The following is an 18,995-nucleotide window of genomic DNA, read 5'->3' as shown; positions in this document are numbered from 1 at the left end:
AATAATTTTATTTGATAAATTAGATTTTTACTATTTTAAGTAAGTAGGTATAGATAGAGCCACCCCTTTAATTAATATCTGATTTCGAGAATAGAATAAATTCAATTTTTTTTAAAAAGAATAAAACTATAGTTTTTGAACGGCTGTTTTCTGATTTGTTCCATTAATATTTATGAGAACATACCTCGTGATACTATTCGAAGAACAGGGTTTTCTAGTTGCCTCGCCTCGATCGAGAAAGTTTTCCCTGTCATGTGGGCTGAGATACTCTGTGGTTTTATAGCGTTTAGAGTGCTCAGGCGATTCTTTTGTCCAAAGGATGAAATGGAGATCGAGGCCTCCGATTCTAATGCCATTTTCGCTGCCGCTTCTAGGTATAAAAAAACTTCTATTTCTGGCAGGAATAAGGTTTATAATTTGATAATAAATTTTCGTGTTTCTTCTTTTGGTAGATTAGAAAAGCTCTATGGTGGAAGGGTTTTTTTGGGGCTTCGAATTCCAGATGCTGACACTGGTTCGCGACAGAGTATTGATATGGTTCTTGTAACTAAAGGGTAGATTTCCCACATTGCAAATTTTGTTATCTGTTATCTTTTAACTATCAGGTTTACGAGTAAAAGGAAGAAAGGAATGAACTTAATTGAGAATTCAAGAAATCGACAATTACTTAGTATTAGCTCTCGGTAATTTACAGTGAGGGTATATATTTATTTGCTTGTGGTTGGTTGTGATTGCCCAATCATTTGCTGCTGTAGGAGTATCCTTTAGTTATTCAGAAATGCAGATTCTAATGTAAAGACTGAATATGGAGTTCAATGAGAGTTGAAGAATTTAAAATGAAGATTTAGAAGTCGAGGAAGCAAATTTAAATGGGTAAGAATTTAAGATCAAAACCATATTTTAACAACTTCTAAATTTTATTTGGAAAAATATATCTGTTTTGACCAATAAAGAGAAAGCCATAGACTACTCTACCGGGAAGAATGTTTCAGAGAAAGGTGCCAAACAATAAAAAAGAAAAAAGAAAAAAAATGAATAGTGATTTAAGCACGATGCATAGCTTTCACTTCATCATCAGAAAGTTCATTGTCATCATTGAACTTCTTGCAATTCATATTCTTCTTCGCATCTGTTCATTTCTTTGAAAATACTGAGAACAAAACATTAAATGTCAACTCTTGTAGAAATGTATTACGTGATGTTTGTTAATTCTGGCCCTTGCTTTTTATCTTTATCTCTTATCTTTCCATTTTTTTAAATCCGTACAGGGATGCAGTGGTGATATCTGTAAAAAATCTTTCAGGTTTGGTTTCCATCAGTGCTGATGGAAGCTGGATCTGTGAAGGTGATGGTACACAAAGGTCAGAGATTATGCCTGATCCAGTAAGTTGCTGTCATTTAGCTAAAACTCGTCCCTCACCTTAAAATTTCTCTTCGTGAGACGTGAGCTAACTCAAAATATGTAAGAAAAATGCTACGAGCTTCCTATAATATGATGCGCATAATTCTAGAACTTAAGAAAAATGCTACAAGCTTCCTTTAATATGGTGCACATAATTCTAAAACTTATTTGCGGTTGATAGGGACTTGGGGTCTCCTGGCATAGAGCTCTCAAGTTTGAAAATTCTGGGTGAGCTTAATACCAAAAACCCTTGATGTCTCCTGGGTCCGGGCCTTGGGGTGGGTGCAAGTGTTCTCGGGTATAGCAAAGCTCCGACTCCCAATTATCACAAAAAAAAAAAAAAGAAGAAAAAGTGGAATGGGTTAGCCCTAAACATCAAGGCCAAATAGATGGGTGACAAGAAAGTGTTTGGTGGAGATATTGATTTAGGAGAAATCTTAATGATTAGAGACAGTGGAATGGGTTTCAATTTTCCTAAACGATATGATAGAAGATACTACTATAAAAAGAAGTGAAGATAGAACGACCAGGAATTTGGCGGCTTCAGGTTCCCAAGACTATTTTCAACTGTCTGATCCCAAAAACAATATGATGTTTTTCATGGTGCAGAAAAAATCTTGAAGAGCATGTTATCCAAAAAGAAACCTTCAAGAGGAAAGCGCTTGAGAAGTTTAGTTTCTTTGTTTGTCTACTTGTCAGGAAGGAACGAATTAAAAAAAAGTGACATTGTGCTCGTCCACAATTTTTGGATCCTTTTTGAAAGAACCTATGGTTCAGTTAAACCTTGGAGACAAATTGCTGGGCGAGCAATGTTTATAGCATTAGGGTAGATTTTAGAAATATTATTAAGATAGTAGATACCAAGAGTTCCCACTTTTTTCTTTAAGTAAACCACTCCAAATATTAGTAATTAGCTAAAGAGCTTGTTGGAAGGTGGTTATAAATAGAGTTCCCACTTTTTTCTTCCAGTAAACCACCTTGCGCTTGTGGTGCTTCCTAAAACAATCAAATAAGCCCTGGAACAAGTCATGTACTGGTGCACCATTTGAAGAAAAAGGTGAATTTCTCTAGACCAATGCTATAAAAGCTCTTCTTTGGAAGTTTGGTTGGAAAGAAATAGTACTTTCCTTTTTTATTGATAATTTGGGAGAGAATAACTATGTTAGCTTCTAAATGGAGCTCCTTTGTAATCAATTTTGTAATTATTCTTTCTTAGTTGTTTGTATCAAAGTGGACTACTTTTATGTAAGCTTCGAGGTGGTTTATGAGGAATTCTTGTCCTTCCTTTTATATTCTTTCATTCCTAATATAAGTTTCTTACTTATAGAAAGAGGGGTCTCTGAAAATTTTCAAATAAAAAGAAAAGAATATGAGATAATATGAGATATAGAAATGAGTTCCTATATTATTTTGTTTATTTTAAATACAGGTGGTTGAGACACGAAGATGGGCCTCAATTCTCGAGTCATACCTTGAACAGAGAGGAGTTGCGCTGCCAGAAGGATATTTATCGTGTAAAGTTTTGCTTCCCAATCCAAAATTTCGGTATGCAATGGATAATCCCCGTTTTTTATGCTTCTGATGTTGGATTTACTTCTTACTAGGCAACCAGTAGTCTTGAAATGTCAGCAATATGTTGACTCTGTTATTTTCGCTAAGTCATTCTCTCTAAAGGCATGCAATGAGTACTTGTCGAAGTTCAAGTTGGATTTTACTGTAAAAGAATCAATGGAATTTAGTAGCTGTCAAATTGATCATAAGTTCTTTTGTATTTGGGCTGAAAATGACTGCTTTATGATTGAAGATGTTAATCGGAAAATGCTATTGCTCCTTCACCCTTCTCAATTTTTATGGTTAATCATATGGTCGAGTTAGTCAAATTCTAGTTCACTCTACATTCTTCTACCAGGTTAGGAATGTGCATGGCACAATCCGTATTCATAAGTTTAGAAGAAATCAGTTAGGGTTCGTTGAATGGGTTGTTTGGCCCACCACTGGGGAAGAAGAACAACCATCATTCTGGCAAGCTTCAATAAGAATGGCTGATTGGAATTTTTGAATATGTTAAATAATTTCTCCGTTAGGAATACGGAAGTTCAGATGAAATCGTAGAGCAAGAATGAAGAGTGGTGGTTGCTTAAGCTTGATATTGAGAAGGCCTTTGACAAGGTTGATTGGTCGTTTCTTGAAGAGGTTCTCAAACAGAAGCAGTTTGGCAAAAATTGGATAAGGTGGATCAATGGCTCCGTGAGGGGCACTAAGTTTTCCATTTTTGGATAGTAGGTTGCCCTTCCCCGAGGATTTACATCTTCTATTGGCCTTGACACTCGCCGGTCATCCCTTTTCTAAGGAAAAAAGTCTTATTTGTATGCATTTTGTTTGGGCTTTATTTTGGTTTCAGTGGTTGGAAAGAAACTAGAGGATCTTCCTTGAAAAGGACCGTCCAACTCATTTTCTATTTGAATCTATTGTTTTTATGGTTACACTTTATCCTAGTCCCTTTGGACCAATGAGCCACCCATTATGGTTAGCTGAAGTGCTTTTTTGTAACCCATTGATTGAGTTCTCTCCCTTTTGTAATCGTATTTCATATCATTAATGAAATTGTTTATTCTAGAAAAAAAGTTTTCAATTTTTATCCATGGTAGGCCTAAAGGAAAGATAATCGCTTCTAGAGGTTTGAGGCAAGGTGACCACCCTTCTAGTAAGTGATGTTTTTAGTAGTATTTTGGAAAGCATTCACTCAAAAGGGTCCTTTGAAGGTTTTGTAGTTGGTAGCAAGGCAGTACACTGTGAGGTATCTTCCTCACTAAACTTTGATATTCAAAAGGAGAAAACAGCCCTAAGGCTTTACAAGGCCAGCCAATCCGAGAAGGCTGGGTCTCTCCGAACAACTACTACTGCGCTTACACAAAAGGTCGAAAAAACTGCCCCCTTAATCCCGAGGCTCCCCTTACGGACATTCCATTCCCCCCATCCGTGCTCCTAACTAACGGTATGTAAAATTCCCAAAACACCCCTCACTCTGTACCCTACCCCTCAATTTCCCTTCCTGCCCTTCCGAACATAAGTATGAATAACTGGTGGCCTAACATACATGTTTCACAGCTCCAATTTGCTGATGACACCTTAATTTTTTTTGCAAGGATGAGGATGCTATGTTAAATTTGCTTAAGACTATTAAATCTTTTGAGTGGTTATCCGGTCTAACCGTAAATTGGGACAAATTAGCCTTGTGTGGTATTAATATTCAAGCTCAAAGAATTAAACAGGTTGCTTCCCTCCTTAATTGCAAGGTTGAATCATTGTCTTTCTAGTATTTAGGCTTGCCATTAGGTGGTAATCCTAAATCCTTGTTTTTTGGCAACGAGTACTTGAAAGAATTTCTAACAAGTTGGATATATGGAAGCGTTCTCATCTTTCCAGGAGTGGTAGATTGACTTTATGCGACTCGGTCTTGGCCAACATCCCATTATACTATCTATATTTGTTAACCTTTTCGTTATTGCGGCAAGGAGTGGAAAGCATTTACGGCAGAGATTATTTTGGTTGGTTTACAGCTGAAAAGCCGAATGCTGTCTTCGATGCCCTTGGACCAATATTGCTAAGCATTGGAAGAAGGTGGAATCCCTTTCTTCTTATAAGCTTGGTTCTGGTAGTGGTAGCAGGATTTCTTTTTGGCATCATCAATGGGTTGGGAACACTCCTTTAAAGGTTAGTTTTGCCAAAATTTTCCAGTTTTCTCCTTATCCCCGTGGAAATGTGTCTGATTTTTGGGATAAAGCAACCGACTCATGTAAAGTAGTAACTAGGCAGTTTTTGAAAGATGAGGAAATTGATGAGTTTGCTGACCTTTTGTCTGTTTTAAGTTCAATCACACCCGTTCGCCGATTCTGGATTTTAGAGCCCTCAGGGGCGTTCTCAGTTGCTTCTTTATGCAAACCATGCTGTCCTCCTTCCATGCCTAAAGTTTTATTTGATGCTATTGTCCTGAAAGGGTCAGTATTTTCATTTGGGTTCTTCTCCAAGGTAACACGGCTGAAGTACTACAAATGAAGCTGCCTTCTCCAACCTTTTTCCATCTTTGTTTCTTATACGCTGCCAATGGGGAGTGTTTGGCCCATTTATTCTTCCATTGTCCCTATGCTATGCAGTGCTGGTTTCTTCTACTGGGGAACTCAATTTGTGTTGGGTATTTGATTCAAATGTTAAGAATAACTTGTTTAGCTGCTACACGGCCCGAGGTTACCTTCCAAGGCCGGCCTCTGGACTAATGCATCCAAAGCTTTATTAGATAAATTATGGTTCGAGAGAAATCTTTGGATTTTTGCAGGCAAGAGAAAATGTGGCGGAATGGTTCGGTTTAGCCAAGTTTAAAGCTTCACAATGGTATTCTCTCTTGGTTCTTTTTGAGAATTATTTTCCTAACCTCATCTTGGCCAATTGGGGCGCTTTTATCTTTCCTTCTAAATTGTGTCTCTTTATGTATTGTTTATTTATTATTTTTTCTCTTCGCTCTTTCGAGAGTTGGTACTATTGAATTTTTTTTTCCTTTTCATACATCAATGAAAACTTCATTTCTTGTTCTTAAAAAAAAAAGTCTAATACCATACATACAGCTATACATGAGAAGTCAACATGGAAGATAATTGTATGTACTAGGTACCTATACATACAGGCAAAATATATTTGAGCTGAAACATGGAATTGAAAGATCTTATCATCTAAATATATTTGGGTAGTATCTACTTTATTTCAAACATTCTATTTTAGCGTATCTGGTGATCGTTGAATATTGCCTCCAAGGTAGCGTGAAACTCACTTTATTATTAGATTTCACCATTGTGAACTTCATGTAAAATTGAGTTCTTACATTATCGAACATCAGAAAGATACGAAGTGACATTTGATTTTTGTTTCATGGCATCCATATCACCACTCAAAAGTCTCTTAAAAGTTGTTTGTCATTAATTGCAGAACAGTTCATTTGAACTATTTTCCTTCTGAAGTCGTCACATATGATCAGTATATACAGTTGAAACCAGAACCAAAAAGTACGTTCTCCGGTTGGATCAAGGGTGCTTTGCGTGGAGGAAAAAAAGAGATGCAGGAATCTATGGATCAGAAGCTAAATTTTGTCCTCAACACTGCACCCATGTGGGATAGGTTTGTACGCTCACTTTTAGTGCACTGCTCATTGCATGAACTCACTTATTATCTCATTAACTGTTACTTTCTCCATCTATTTGTTCATGCTGATTCTAAGTGCTCGTTCTCTAATTCCTAACTTGTTTTACCAATCCCTTGCATTTTTAAATTTATTGAAAAGAAGAATAATATAAGCAATTACTTTCTCCATAGTGACCACCTACCTAGGATTTAATATCCTATAAGTTATCTTGACAACTAAATATTGTAAGGTTAGACGGTTGTCCCGTGAGATTAGTCGAGGTATATGTAAGCTGGCTCGAATACTCAAGGATATTAGGAAAAAAAAATTTATTGGAGCCTTAAATTTTATAATGTTTTTTTATGAAGCAAGAAGGTCCCCTATCTCTGGATTTTATATAATTACGATTTTGTATTAAGAAAATGAAAGATAGTTGTAGTATGATAAATATTATGTTAAATATCTACATATAGTAAAAATATATAATAGAGGATTAAATCGCATGTAATACATGTTTGAACGTTCTAGTTTGCGAAAATAATATTTTGTAGTACTCTGCAACCTCTGCTTTGTTTTGTTTCCTTCAGGCTGGAACTTAAAGGAAATAATTTTATTCTGGGAGAATTCATGGAGTTCAAAGGGAAAAAGGAAGATATGCAGGCTTTGAGAGATATCAAAAGATCAAAAGTTAGTTGCATAGTCATCCAGAGGATGAGAATGATCAGATTTGGTAACATCCAAAACCGTTAGACTTCATGCATAAAAACACACATTATTCTTGACTGGTGTAGTAGTTAGAGCACCTTAAAATCGCTCAATAAAAAGATTGAATTCCAACCATAAAATCATGACCTTAAATTTGTCTGTGGATCTTATATTTTAAGTTATTCTTTCTTTGGGCTGTAATGAGAAAACAAATGGATGATTAATGCTGAAACATTAAAAAGCAAATTACTCTGTTGATGGTAATTGTGGGATGAGAAAAAAAAAAAAAAGAATGACTGGGAAACTGGTGAAGCAGAAAATGGTAGACTCAGATTAAAAGAATTTATCCCTTGGTGGGCACCAAGACATAAATGGTAGAAATATACCTTTGATATTTTATGACCTACTTAAGAGAAAATGGATCACTAAGTGTTCAACTAACATTGATGTGTTTCTCGGAGTGATTTTGATGATCGAGTCAGAATGTTGTGATGCTAGTGAGGGTTGAATACACAATTTTAATGTATGAGAACATACTTGGAATGATCATGAGAATGGTATTTATAGGGACATAGTTGAATGTGGTGGATCCCGATTCAAAAGATCCAAAAATCACTCTTGCATCATGTAGGCAAGGACGTCGAGTTGTGAAAGGTGGGTTCTTAAGATTAGTTGAGTTGACTAGGTAAAAAGAGGTTGAGGTATGTTGCCATAAATGAAGCGGTAGGAACACCAGGGCTAGACATAATCAAATAGGTTTGGTACGAGTCATGCTGTGCCTAGTACATATGAACAATCGGCCACCCAACGACCTATAACGCTAGTCACTAGGACTGGGGTTCTGGAAAAATCTCTACGAATTCTCCTAGGATTGGTTTGGCCTTCAATTGGCATGTAACGATTTTTAATTGATAATTGGCCATAAATAGAATTATATCTTCTGTTGTGGTGAACACCCACAAATATTTCTTTATTAATCATAGATGTATCTATTTGCTCCAAGTCTTAGCCCTTTAATTCTACTTTACTCAAATAGCATTTGTGATAATAAGGTATAAACTCCCAAAGAGCTAAAATGATTGTCCTTCTTTAGAGATTGGTAGTGTGACCTTTCTAAGGTTGTATTAACATATGCAGAAAAGACTCAACTAACCGACCAAGTGAGGAAGAGGAAAAAACTTTAATCAATTAATCACAATTTTCATATATTTTTTTTAAAATTTTTAATATTCAACTATCCTTCTACGAAATTCCTGAACCGAATGATAACTATACTGCAATATTTTGGAAATGAGTAAAATCGTAGTATATATTATGATTCTATGAAAGAGCTATTACACATTCACTTCCATTAGTTTCTAATATTGTAGATAGTTAGTGTTTACCACTTGACCACTTGAAACATATCTATTGTCTAAATTCTAATCCACAGTACTCCCGCATCAACTTCCTCTCCATAGAATTTCCCTCTTGTAAATTGCAGTTCCTTCAAGATTTCGAGTTTTATACTCTGCTCGGGATTATCGAAACGACGGGGCCTCTGCTTCTGAGTGGAAGGAAGTAACGGTAGGATCCAGTACAGTGGTAGTATTTCAGATGGAATATTCTTCTAAAGTTCGAAAAATCAAGATCTCTACAATTGCATCTCTGTCATTGAGTGCCTGAAGGTGTCTGGTCAGTTTTGTATTTTTTTTATTATTATTTTTTAAATTTTGATCATAACTCTCCTGAGATTGATTGAGCTGGGAAGATAAAACTATATTTTTTTTCACCTTTTTTTGGTTCCTTTCTATAATTTTTTATGGTCATTGTTCCTTCTTCAACGGGTTTTTATCATATCAAGCCGAGGCTGCTGTGTCAGAAACTTGAACAGTAAATGTCTTCAAATTAGTGTATATCTGATATATATATATAGTAGTTACATGTGTTTTTAATACCTCTAGTGATTTATTGTTGACATGAAACTCTACTTTAAATGGATAGGTTTGTGTTTATTTATATGTAAAATGAATAGTATTTTTCCATGCTTTAAGTAAGCATTCAAGGATGAAGGTTTTAGTGCTTTAAGTAAATTTTTAATTTTTATTGGAGGATTTAAATTCTTTCAATTTCACCCGGTTGAATACTAAATTTAGATAAATGGTGAATTTTGTAATCCCAACGAGTTAATTTTCTATATTTTTTAAATTAGATTTTGACACGTGCTTTGCACTTGGCTTAAAAACTTTTTTAAACATTGAGATAAAAGGTATATGTAAATTATGAATGAGTAAATTACATATTCATAAACAAATAATCGAGAAATGGAATTCAGACGTTGTACTTTGGGTACATCAATACATATTACATTAAATATAAATCATGGATGAAAGAACTTGTTAACATGATTAATTGATTTTTAACATATATGAAATATATTAAAATGCACATTTGGATACACTTGCCTTAATCAAAGGTAGCTCCAAAAGGGTACATACTACTAACTCACACCCTAGCATCTCTAAGTCTAATTCAATTTATTTAACAAACTTAGTAGTTATAAATAAATGGTTAGACTCAAAGGTCAAATAATGTAATAGTAAGATGTCTTAAAACCAATAACCTACCTAGTTTAGTTATGGTTGGACTGTAAGTCAATTTATGTAAAAGTAGAATAATAAATAATGTACACGTGACGAGTGATTCAATATCTTTAACTTCCCATGAGTAATAGCAAAAAATTTACCTTTTTTGCTTAACATCTCAAGCCAGGGCCAATTGAGTAGATTTGCCATTTTCAACATTCACGGGAGCATTGCAATCTCTAGCATAGTGGCCTACAACACCACACTTAAAACAAACTGAGTTACTTCTCATGCAAGGTCCCTTGTGGTACTTGTAGCATATTGGACACTCAGGGTAAGTGTATTAAAAGAACCTTTTTCTAACTCTGACAGTTGGCCCAGTATCGGTGATAGATAACGACTCATTTAGACTTTTCTCCACAATAAGAGCGAATATCAAAGTTGTTGAGTAGGTAGCAGGTTCTTTTAGAGTTACAAAAACTTTAATGTCCTTTTAAACCCCTTAATAATTTTCTTGATCTTCTATGTTTTATTGTTGACTAAATCAGTGGCAAAGCGAGTTAGTTCTACAAATTTTCTCTCGTATGTATTAAGCTACAATCATACTCCCTTGAATGAGCTCAAGAATTCTACCTACTTCTCCTCCTTTGATTGTGTCAGGAAAATAGTGGTCATGCAATAACTTCTTAAATATATTCCAAGTAATTGGATGGTTATTATTGATCATCAGTAGTTTTTATTGATTCCCAGTAATAGAAAACTTCATCCTGAAGCATGAAAACAACTACACAAACCTTCAGATCATCATTGAACCTCATGTGCTTGGATAACTTCTCCAATGCTTCAATCCAGTCCTCAGCTACACAGGGTCTTTCATATTTTTCATCGAGTGTTGGTGGATCGTATCGTTTGAAATCTTTGATGGTCAACTAAGTTTCATCTTGACCATCCCAGTTTTCTTGACATTTTGCTATCTTGGCTGAGCCCTTGGAGCCATATTGTCAAACAAAGTTTGATGAGCTTTAGAGTCATAATTGTTTGTTGTACTGGCTCAAGTTGACCTGCTGGTATTTCACGAGTGTTTGGTCCACTAGGTTTGGGAGGGTTCTCATGACCATCTCGATTTTTTTAGAGGCATATCTATAAAGGTAATTTTTGTAAGTGTTTTATCTAAATTTAAAATTTCTATGCATTTCTATTTAACATGAAGCATTCTACATTTGGGAGGAAATATCAAGTCATATAAGTCTAACATTCGTTAGGTTTAGATAATTTCTAAAAGATCATCTTAGATGTAGTTCTAAGGTAAATAAATAAATTAATTAATTAATTAAATGAGAGTGAGCACTGCAGGATAAGATTCTCATGTTTCTTCCTTTGAAAATGAGAATCTTAAAGACAATGTCAGGTGTCATAAATGACATTGTGCCTTGTCTCTAAGGGTATCAGAGCAGAGCATGTGGGTGAGGACAATTAGTTGCCAAATCCGAATTTCGAATCCAAGAGGTTGTAAGATAGGATTGGGCTCTGACACAATATTCACAAGTGAATTGGCATGGACATGAAAGTTGTCATGCCAATATAGTGCTAGATTGGATGAATGTTCAGGACGACCTCGATATGAAGTGACGATCCATGATTTATATGTGAGCTTGAGTGAGTAGTGAAATCTGTTTACACCCTAGCGTTCGGGATAACATTCTAAAGCATTTGTAGAGGGACACACCTCAAAATTGAGAATCACTACATAAAAAGAGGCAATCTCATTTTTCTCTTCCAACTCACCAATTTTATTCCAATTTTTTAATTCCATGAGCCCTTTGCAGTTCCTCACCCATCAATTAATGAAACTCATGAAGATTAAGCTGGCGGGCAATTTCATGCACCAGCTGATTGAACTCCCTCTTGATGGAACAAACAGAGACCACCGATTTCCTTTCCGGAATTTCTTCAGCAATCCAAAAATTTTCAATGAGGCCCGAAGCTTCGTCATCGATCGACTTCTCCACTTCAATCGAATCAGTTTCCAGCTAAACTTGCACACCCTCTTGGATTTGTAAGTTCTTTGAAACTTCTACCATGACCATAGCATTGAACCTTTGTTTTTTAGAAAGCTCCCATTCACAAAGCCAAGATGTCGGACATTATCATTTATCCTTTATAAAAAATGGGAAAGTTGTAAAAATGAAGAGGGCAATTTAGTAAGAAAAAGAACCTAAAATTAAGACTTGGAGCATTCAATCAAATTTACAACTTCATAAGGGCATTTTGCCCAATTAGACCCCAAAGACAAACCCTTGATTGATTATTAAACATGGTTAATGTGTAATTAGATTTGAAAAAAAAAGTATACAACTTTTATTAACATGTGAGGCAACAAGGGATCTTACAAGCAACACATCTCCAGTTTTATTTAGATATATGATATGATAGGAGAACTTTATTTAGAAGAAGATGGGCTTTGCCACAAGTTGCACACACTACAGTCTATACATGTGATGAGCCAATATCAGACTGAAAGCTAGAGAATGCATCTGCAAGCTCCATGGCATCTTGAACCCGTAAACGAGTTCCTTGTTGCCCGACAACTCTAGCTGCGATTTTGGCTGCAAATGTACCCATTTCTTTCAAATCCGAGACTCCGTGCAAGATACCGTACAAGATACCAGACGCATAAGCATCTCCAGCGCCACAAGTGTCGAGAGGTACGCACGGAGAAGGTGGGATATATACGGCTTCTCCTTTAACACCTATGTAAGAACCTCTGTGCCCATCAGTGACTGAGACGAGGGGGACGAAATGACTCAGATACCTTACAGCTGATATAGAGCTTTCCTTGGAGTCAAAATGACACAGAGCTCCAGCTTCTTCATGGTTTGCGAAAACAATATCAGCATAGTTCCCCACGATTTCCCTGATAGTTAAACAGAAAAGATGTTTTAAATAAAGAATCACATAATCAGACCGAATGAACATCTTTGCTTCGATGCAGAGACCATATACAACAATTTGAACCCAGATTCTAACTTTCAGTGCAGATAACATTGAAACTAGAAAATGAAGACTTTCTCCCACTCTTCCAAAAGGAGGGAAAATGGGTGTGTCGTCGAGCCAACAAAGCAGAATTCTCATACAATATATAATAGGTTCATGGTTAAGGACATAAAAACAAAAACAGGGTTAAAAGGAAATTACCAAAAATCGTCAAAATGCCTTTCAATGCAAGAGACATCTGAAGCTGTGACTGCAACTAGAGCACCGCTCCGGTGTGCTTCTTCACATGCTTTTTGAATTGTTTTGATAGTATCAGGCAATTCAAATAAATACCCTTCAACTACAAGTACATTCGTCTTGCTAATTACACTAGCTAATGCTGGACTATAATTCAGCGTGGAAGATGTACCCTGATACCATGATACCAAAATAGCAGATCAGGTAGAACCCCGTTTAGTTTGTGTATTGTTTACAAAAAATACAAGCACTAAAACATTTCCAATTGTCGAAGACTCTTAAAAGGAAAAAAGAACAAAAAGAAAAGCCATGCTAGTCAAAGCAAATACACGTTCAATTTGATAAACACCCCGACCAGTTACGTCAAAAGAAGAGAGCAGAAGAGCCCCCCATCTAAGATTGATTGCAATATTTTATTTGTTTACTTTTTACATCGATGAGTATTCGGGCTAACTTACATGCACCTCGACTAATCTCGTAGAAGAGCCGTGTGGCCCTAGTATATTTGATTACCGAGAAAAGTTGTGGGATACCATCCTTTCTAATTGCAGTTATGCTGATGTTGCTTGGAATTAAGAGTCTAAATAAATGATTACCTGATATGCAAGCATTGTTCGCTGAGCGTCAGGGGTTGTAAGAACAATAACTGTTCCTGTTGTCCCATCCTTGACTGGGGGACAGAGAAAATGGACATTTGCCCGTCTAAGTTTTGTCCTATGAAACAAATTAATTCATTGGGAAGTTATTAGAACATATCAAATTCAACAATAAAATAGGAAGCATTTCACACACAATTTGTTAGAATTAGATGAGAGTTTAATGAAGTTACTACTGCAATGTTTTTTTTTTCCCTCTTCCAAAGTATTTTTCTTTTCATTCAAGTACTGTAATCCTCTGAAACATAAATGAATAAAATCTTGTCTCATTCTGTATGCAAAGAAATGAGTGGTATGTATCTCTAAGAATACCATGTCATTAACAATTCTAAATGCTACCCGGAAAATGGATCCATTGCTGGTTCCAGTGCAGGGCCTGGCAACTCATCGGGCAATTTCTTTCCACTTGAATTTCAGCATTAGGGTAATTTTTTTTTTTTTTTGTCGTGATACTCTGATTAGGTTAGGCTGACTATTTACTTTACAATTTACTATAGCAATGCTGTCCAACAAATTCAAATTGAGAATGCATAAAAATTTAATAACAAGAAAGTTAAACTAGAACCTGACCTGTAGAAGCTGCCCAACGGATCACTCCCTACACTACCAGTCATAGCTACATTGAAAGTGGGGTCTTTCATGGGTCTAATACCCAACCTTGCCAAGGCCACCAGACTGTTCGAAAGAGACCCGCCAGCAGCTGCCTTATAGCTGCGACCGTCCATGGCCTGCAATACTCTACCTCTTTCCTCATGATTTACAACCTTCCTCGTACCCTTTTCTAATCCCAGTTTCTTCAGAAACTCATCATCTACGATACCAGAAAAATCTACCTAAACATGTTCACACACCAGTGAAAAATGCAAGAATCAGCAAAAGTGCTCGTTACAAATTATATCGAATAACAAATCAAAGACAAGAGCAACTTCAACAAATGACAACCACCACCATAGAAAATTTAATAGAATAATAACAAAGTTCACTTCTTGTTCTGATGAATATTATGATACTGGAGGCAGCCAGTGACAAGGGTTTTGCTCAAGGTTGAGCTTTTCTAAATGAAATTATTACACTACACCTATATAAACAATGTGCTTACTAATAGACCCAATCAAATGAGAGGGTTAATTTAATTCAGAGTCCCTCACTCGAGATAAATCCTAAAGAGATAAAACATAAAAAGCTATAAAATCCCCATCGTTCTAGAGTCAAAGAAAATGAAGTAAAAGCTCCAGCTCTAAGGTACCACTACCACCACATCGGTTTGCTTAATGAGGTGTGATTTTGATCTTCAAAATAACAGAAAGCTATATGACATTCAAAGGTTTCTTCAATCCAAATCCTTCAACAACAGCATGAACAGCTCAGTAGTACTTTCTGTTGTTAGCCAGTTATTACAAGGGAAAGGGAAGCAAAAGTCAAAGTTTCAACTATTTTGATCTTAAATCTACTTGACCCGATCCTTCCATCTTCGCATTCGAATCGCAATTCAGTAGTAAATTAAAAAACACAGGGCAGGTTTCGGAGAAATATTCCCAAGAAATTGAATGAATTACCATAGCTTGTCCAAGGCCCAAGACGTCCCATCGGTCAGGCAAACGAGAGGAAGAGCCATTAATGTCAGCGGGTGCCTGAATTCCGAGGGCAGGCACAAACTCCTCATCAGAAGCGTTGTCGTCATCATCCTCCTCTTCACTTCCACTGGAGAATTCCTGCGTGCCGTCGCCGGTAAAAACGCGACAGGAATATAATCCGCGGAAAGAATCGCGCCGTCTGGCCATGGAAAAGAATGCGAATCGGTCGCCAACCCCGCATCGGTGAAAGGAAGAGGAAGCGGAGGGAGGGTGATATGCGGAAGAGGGAAGAGGAAGAGAACGAAGGAGAGTCAAAGTAGGAGAAGAGAGAGGCAGCGATGGAAGGGGAAAACAGAGAGACATAGCGGGAAGCGAAGGGATTTGGAGCGAGTGGTGGTGAATCGGTGCATCAAACGCGAAAATGGAGGACTCAGCACAGCCACCCACAGGCCCCAAATCTCTCCATTTGAAGCTAAGCCCTCAATTTGTAATGGCGTCTTCTAAGTTCTATCCTCAGAACCAAGGAGAATCTTCTGAATTCTCTCTCTATCTTGCCCATGCCTGATTGCCAGATCCACAACGTGGGTCTTGCTGGAATCCTTGAGATCAGCTTCCAAATTATTCGATGATTTTCATGGCCGTTGGATGAATTTGACTGCCATGGAAATGGAGCATCCATTTCTCTCTCATCTCTCTACCACTCGCTTTTTGTTTAAACATTGATTTTACTGATGAACGACAAGAAATGGGATATTGTGGGGAACGGAAGTGACGTCGTTTTTTTTTTTTTTACAAATTATTTTGGAAATTTTAGTTTTGGTAAATTTTTATTTTAATTTCATCCAAATTGGTGTTTTCCTATTATTGTTGTTCTAAACTTGTAAGAAAGACTGAGATGTTCAATTTGGTTCCGAATATTCAAATTATTTTATTTATTGATTTATGTCTTATTTTAGTGTTTGTTTCAAAAAAAAAAAAAGTCTCATTTTAGTGTTGCAAATTTCTTATTTTGATTTTAAACTATTAAAACTTAAGGTGCTTTTAAATATAACAAAAGATTAATAGTTAATTATAAATATAACATTTTGTAAAAATAATAAAAATAGAGGTCGAGTCAAAATAAAATATATGTATTATGTGTGAAAAAGTTGACTATGATAATTTGGATTTAAGAATATTTTTGAAATTAGTTTTAATTTTAGTAATATTCAAAATGTCCAATTTTTAATGGGTAAAGAAATTTATTTTATTTTATTTTCATGCTGTGGGAGAATATTTCTCCAATTGTTTTGATAAATAATATTTTATTTCAAGTTTTGAATTTTGATTACAAGGAGAGGGCCCTTTTCGATGAGATGGGGAGACACGATGCACTGGAAGAGGGATCTGTCATCTGTGCAGATTTTCTATATCTTTTACCCAAATTATAGCATTTAAATAACAAAATAATATCCACGTTTTTTTTAATTAAGTAAAATAAATGATAGCATTAAATGTCTATTTATTTAATATTTTGCTTCTTGTTATATATATATATATATATATATATATATATTTTTCTGTAGAAGAATTTATGGGGACGACATCAATTTTCCAAACATCAAGATCGGACACAGTAACAGATTACAAACAGAAGGTAAAGCATAATTGGAACAATAATGAAAAGGAGGAGAAAACAAGACATGAGTCTGTGGAGTACTGGTTGGAATTAGAATTTGGAGTCTGTGAAAATTGAAAACAGTCTAATCCTTCCCGAAAAGTCCCTTGAAGCAGAAATTAAAAAAAATACAGAGTTATCCTCAGCAAATTGATTGACAGTAATCAAATTTTTAGTGATGGAAGGGACACGAAGAAGATTATGGGGTGAAAAACGTGATTAGAAGGAGAAGAGAAAAAGGTATAGTTTTGTGAAAAAAAGCGTTAATGTACTTTTTAATTGGCCTCCTTTTTGCAAATTTTGTAATTTGGATTTGATTTTCGTAACTTGAGCCAAGTTTCTTGATGTAAAATCCTGGAGCAAACCATTCCAAATCTGCCTAGAAGAATGAAGTATTTGTTCTAATATTTCTTCTCATTGAGCAAAGAAACCAAGATCGAAATCAACTTATCTTGTCTCTTCTACTGTGTAAAAATATGGTTCAATTTCTTTACAGTACTAGAATCTTCGTTTACTTGAATAAATTCTAGAGGTATTTCGGAATCATCGCTCAAGTACGATTTGCGCTTGAAATTTTCAAGAAGAAAATTATCGTCATTCAACTTCATCGTAGTGATCTTACTTCTAGAATTGATAACTTGATTTGCTCGAAATCTATTGGAAGATTCTGAGTTTACCTTTGAAGTATGGAAACCACGAACAAGTTGTTAGACCAGGGCTTTGGTACCATTTCGAACAAAACAGAAAACTTAAAATTCAAGAGACAACCTCATATATTCCACTTGCTTCAAAATAGAGATAAAATATATGACAGCTATTTATGTGATGTGGAAGTATCTCAAGGATACACCCTACATAATACAGATGAATGAAATCCCAACAACTTCTAACCAATACCTATGAAAATGACAAACTATTAATAAAATAAACCACTAATCATGTGGCATCTCTAATGGGCTGCCTTAACATTTTGTTATTTTAAAATGCTAGTCAGTTGGCTGAATTTTTTTTTAAATAATGTACTTTTAAAAAAGAAAAACAAATTTATCATACATGTCAAACTAATTCTAAAAATATAGCAGATAAATCGTATTAGTAAATCAAATATAATAACCACGAGCTAAGGCTACATTCGTGTATTTCTACATATGTTTTACCTATAAGCGGCCAGCCAGTGTGATTTAAGGCAAGTCGCGTATTTTCTAGGTGAGTTATTTTACGAGATGGGTTCGTGATATGATCATAAGACCACGAACGACTCTTCGTAAGGGCTAATCACTAGATCTCATGCTAAGAAGCTCAAAAGAGTGACGACGAAGTATGTGCAACACCGAAAGAAGGATGACAAGCTTTCAACACAAGAGTTAGATTGGAAATCATTGAGCATGTGAGAATAAATGAGCCAATTAAGAGGGTCTATTATGGTTGTCACGACTCACAATTAGGCCTTTTAACCCAACAGATGCTCCCAGAAGCATTGAGCACACCATCGCAAAGATGGCCATGTCGCAGGACAATGCCACCAGCGCATAGCACACCCATCACTTGTGCACAGTGCGCAGCGCCCCGTGTGCCCCTCGCGCCCATGCATGCACAAGCGCTTGCGAGAAAATCTTGCAAGCTGTCTCACTGCAGCGCCCTCGCCCATTGGGCGCCAAAGCATCTGTCCATGTAAAATTTAATTTAAAATTTTACTTTTTAATTTAAAAATCTAGGGAATGAGAAATTAGAAATTTAGAGTCCGTTTGTCAATATTTCATGTTTTTTTTCTAAGAAATCTAAGTATTTTACAACTAACTTTTGTTTCTGCTTTCTCCAATTGTATAGAAATTTTGGAAACAACCAAAATAAGTTTTTCTTTTTTATTCCCCTTTTCCAATATGTTTTAAAACATAAATAAAAAGATTGTTTTATATTATACTTGAATTTATGTACGTTAGAACCATGCCATTCACTTTTCTTTATTAAAAATGAATGAAAGAAACAGAAACAAGAAACAGCATACCAAGTGAGTCTCACTTTTAATTTAAAAATCT

General features: G+C 35.7%; 2 protein-coding genes across 2 annotated transcripts; one reads left to right on the top strand and one right to left on the bottom strand.

Moving 5' to 3' along the window:
* Nucleotides 1-153: 153 nt before the first annotated feature.
* LOC111023945 (uncharacterized) lies at nt 154-9,213 on the top strand. The gene is made up of 7 exons (XM_022301475.2): nt 154-374; nt 453-554; nt 1,269-1,383; nt 2,832-2,947; nt 6,380-6,568; nt 7,160-7,302; nt 8,761-9,213. Exons 1-7 carry the CDS (start codon nt 253-255, stop codon nt 8,940-8,942), a joined length of 969 nt encoding a protein of 322 aa, XP_022157167.1. The 5' UTR covers nt 154-252; the 3' UTR covers nt 8,943-9,213.
* A 2,962-nt stretch (nt 9,214-12,175) lies between these two features.
* Nucleotides 12,176-15,989, bottom strand: NARA5 (pfkB-like carbohydrate kinase family protein). The gene is made up of 5 exons (XM_022303213.2): nt 15,285-15,989; nt 14,299-14,561; nt 13,669-13,786; nt 13,037-13,245; nt 12,176-12,755 (listed from the first exon to the last, which is right to left on the bottom strand). The coding sequence occupies exons 1-5, from the start codon at nt 15,663-15,665 to the stop codon at nt 12,329-12,331; spliced, it is 1,398 nt and encodes a 465-aa protein (XP_022158905.1). The 5' UTR covers nt 15,666-15,989; the 3' UTR covers nt 12,176-12,328.
* Nucleotides 15,990-18,995: the final 3,006 nt, after the last annotated feature.

This window comes from Momordica charantia, assembly GCF_013281855.1.
Source record: "Momordica charantia cultivar OHB3-1 chromosome 6 unlocalized genomic scaffold, Mcharantia_2.0 BLBB01000006.1, whole genome shotgun sequence".
In the NCBI taxonomy this organism is placed as follows: domain Eukaryota; kingdom Viridiplantae; phylum Streptophyta; class Magnoliopsida; order Cucurbitales; family Cucurbitaceae; genus Momordica; species Momordica charantia.
This window is presented reverse-complemented; position numbering and strand designations above follow the sequence as displayed.

Bases quoted from the DNA above. Each gene is read 5' to 3' on its own strand.
- LOC111023945 (XM_022301475.2), top strand. From the start codon at position 253: ATGTGGGCTGAGATACTCTGTGGTTTTATAGCGTTTAGAGTGCTCAGG. The intron at 555-1,268 runs GTAGATTTCCCA...AAATCCGTACAG, and splicing joins ATGGTTCTTGTAACTAAAGG to GGATGCAGTGGTGATATCTG. The intron at 1,384-2,831 runs GTAAGTTGCTGT...TTTTAAATACAG, and splicing joins CAGAGATTATGCCTGATCCA to GTGGTTGAGACACGAAGATG.
- NARA5 (XM_022303213.2), bottom strand. From the start codon at position 15,665: ATGTCTCTCTGTTTTCCCCTTCCATCGCTGCCTCTCTCTTCTCCTACT. The intron at 13,246-13,668 runs GTAATCATTTAT...TCATGGTATCAG, and splicing joins GAACAATGCTTGCATATCAG to GGTACATCTTCCACGCTGAA. The intron at 12,756-13,036 runs GTAATTTCCTTT...TTTAACTATCAG, and splicing joins AGGCATTTTGACGATTTTTG to GGAAATCGTGGGGAACTATG.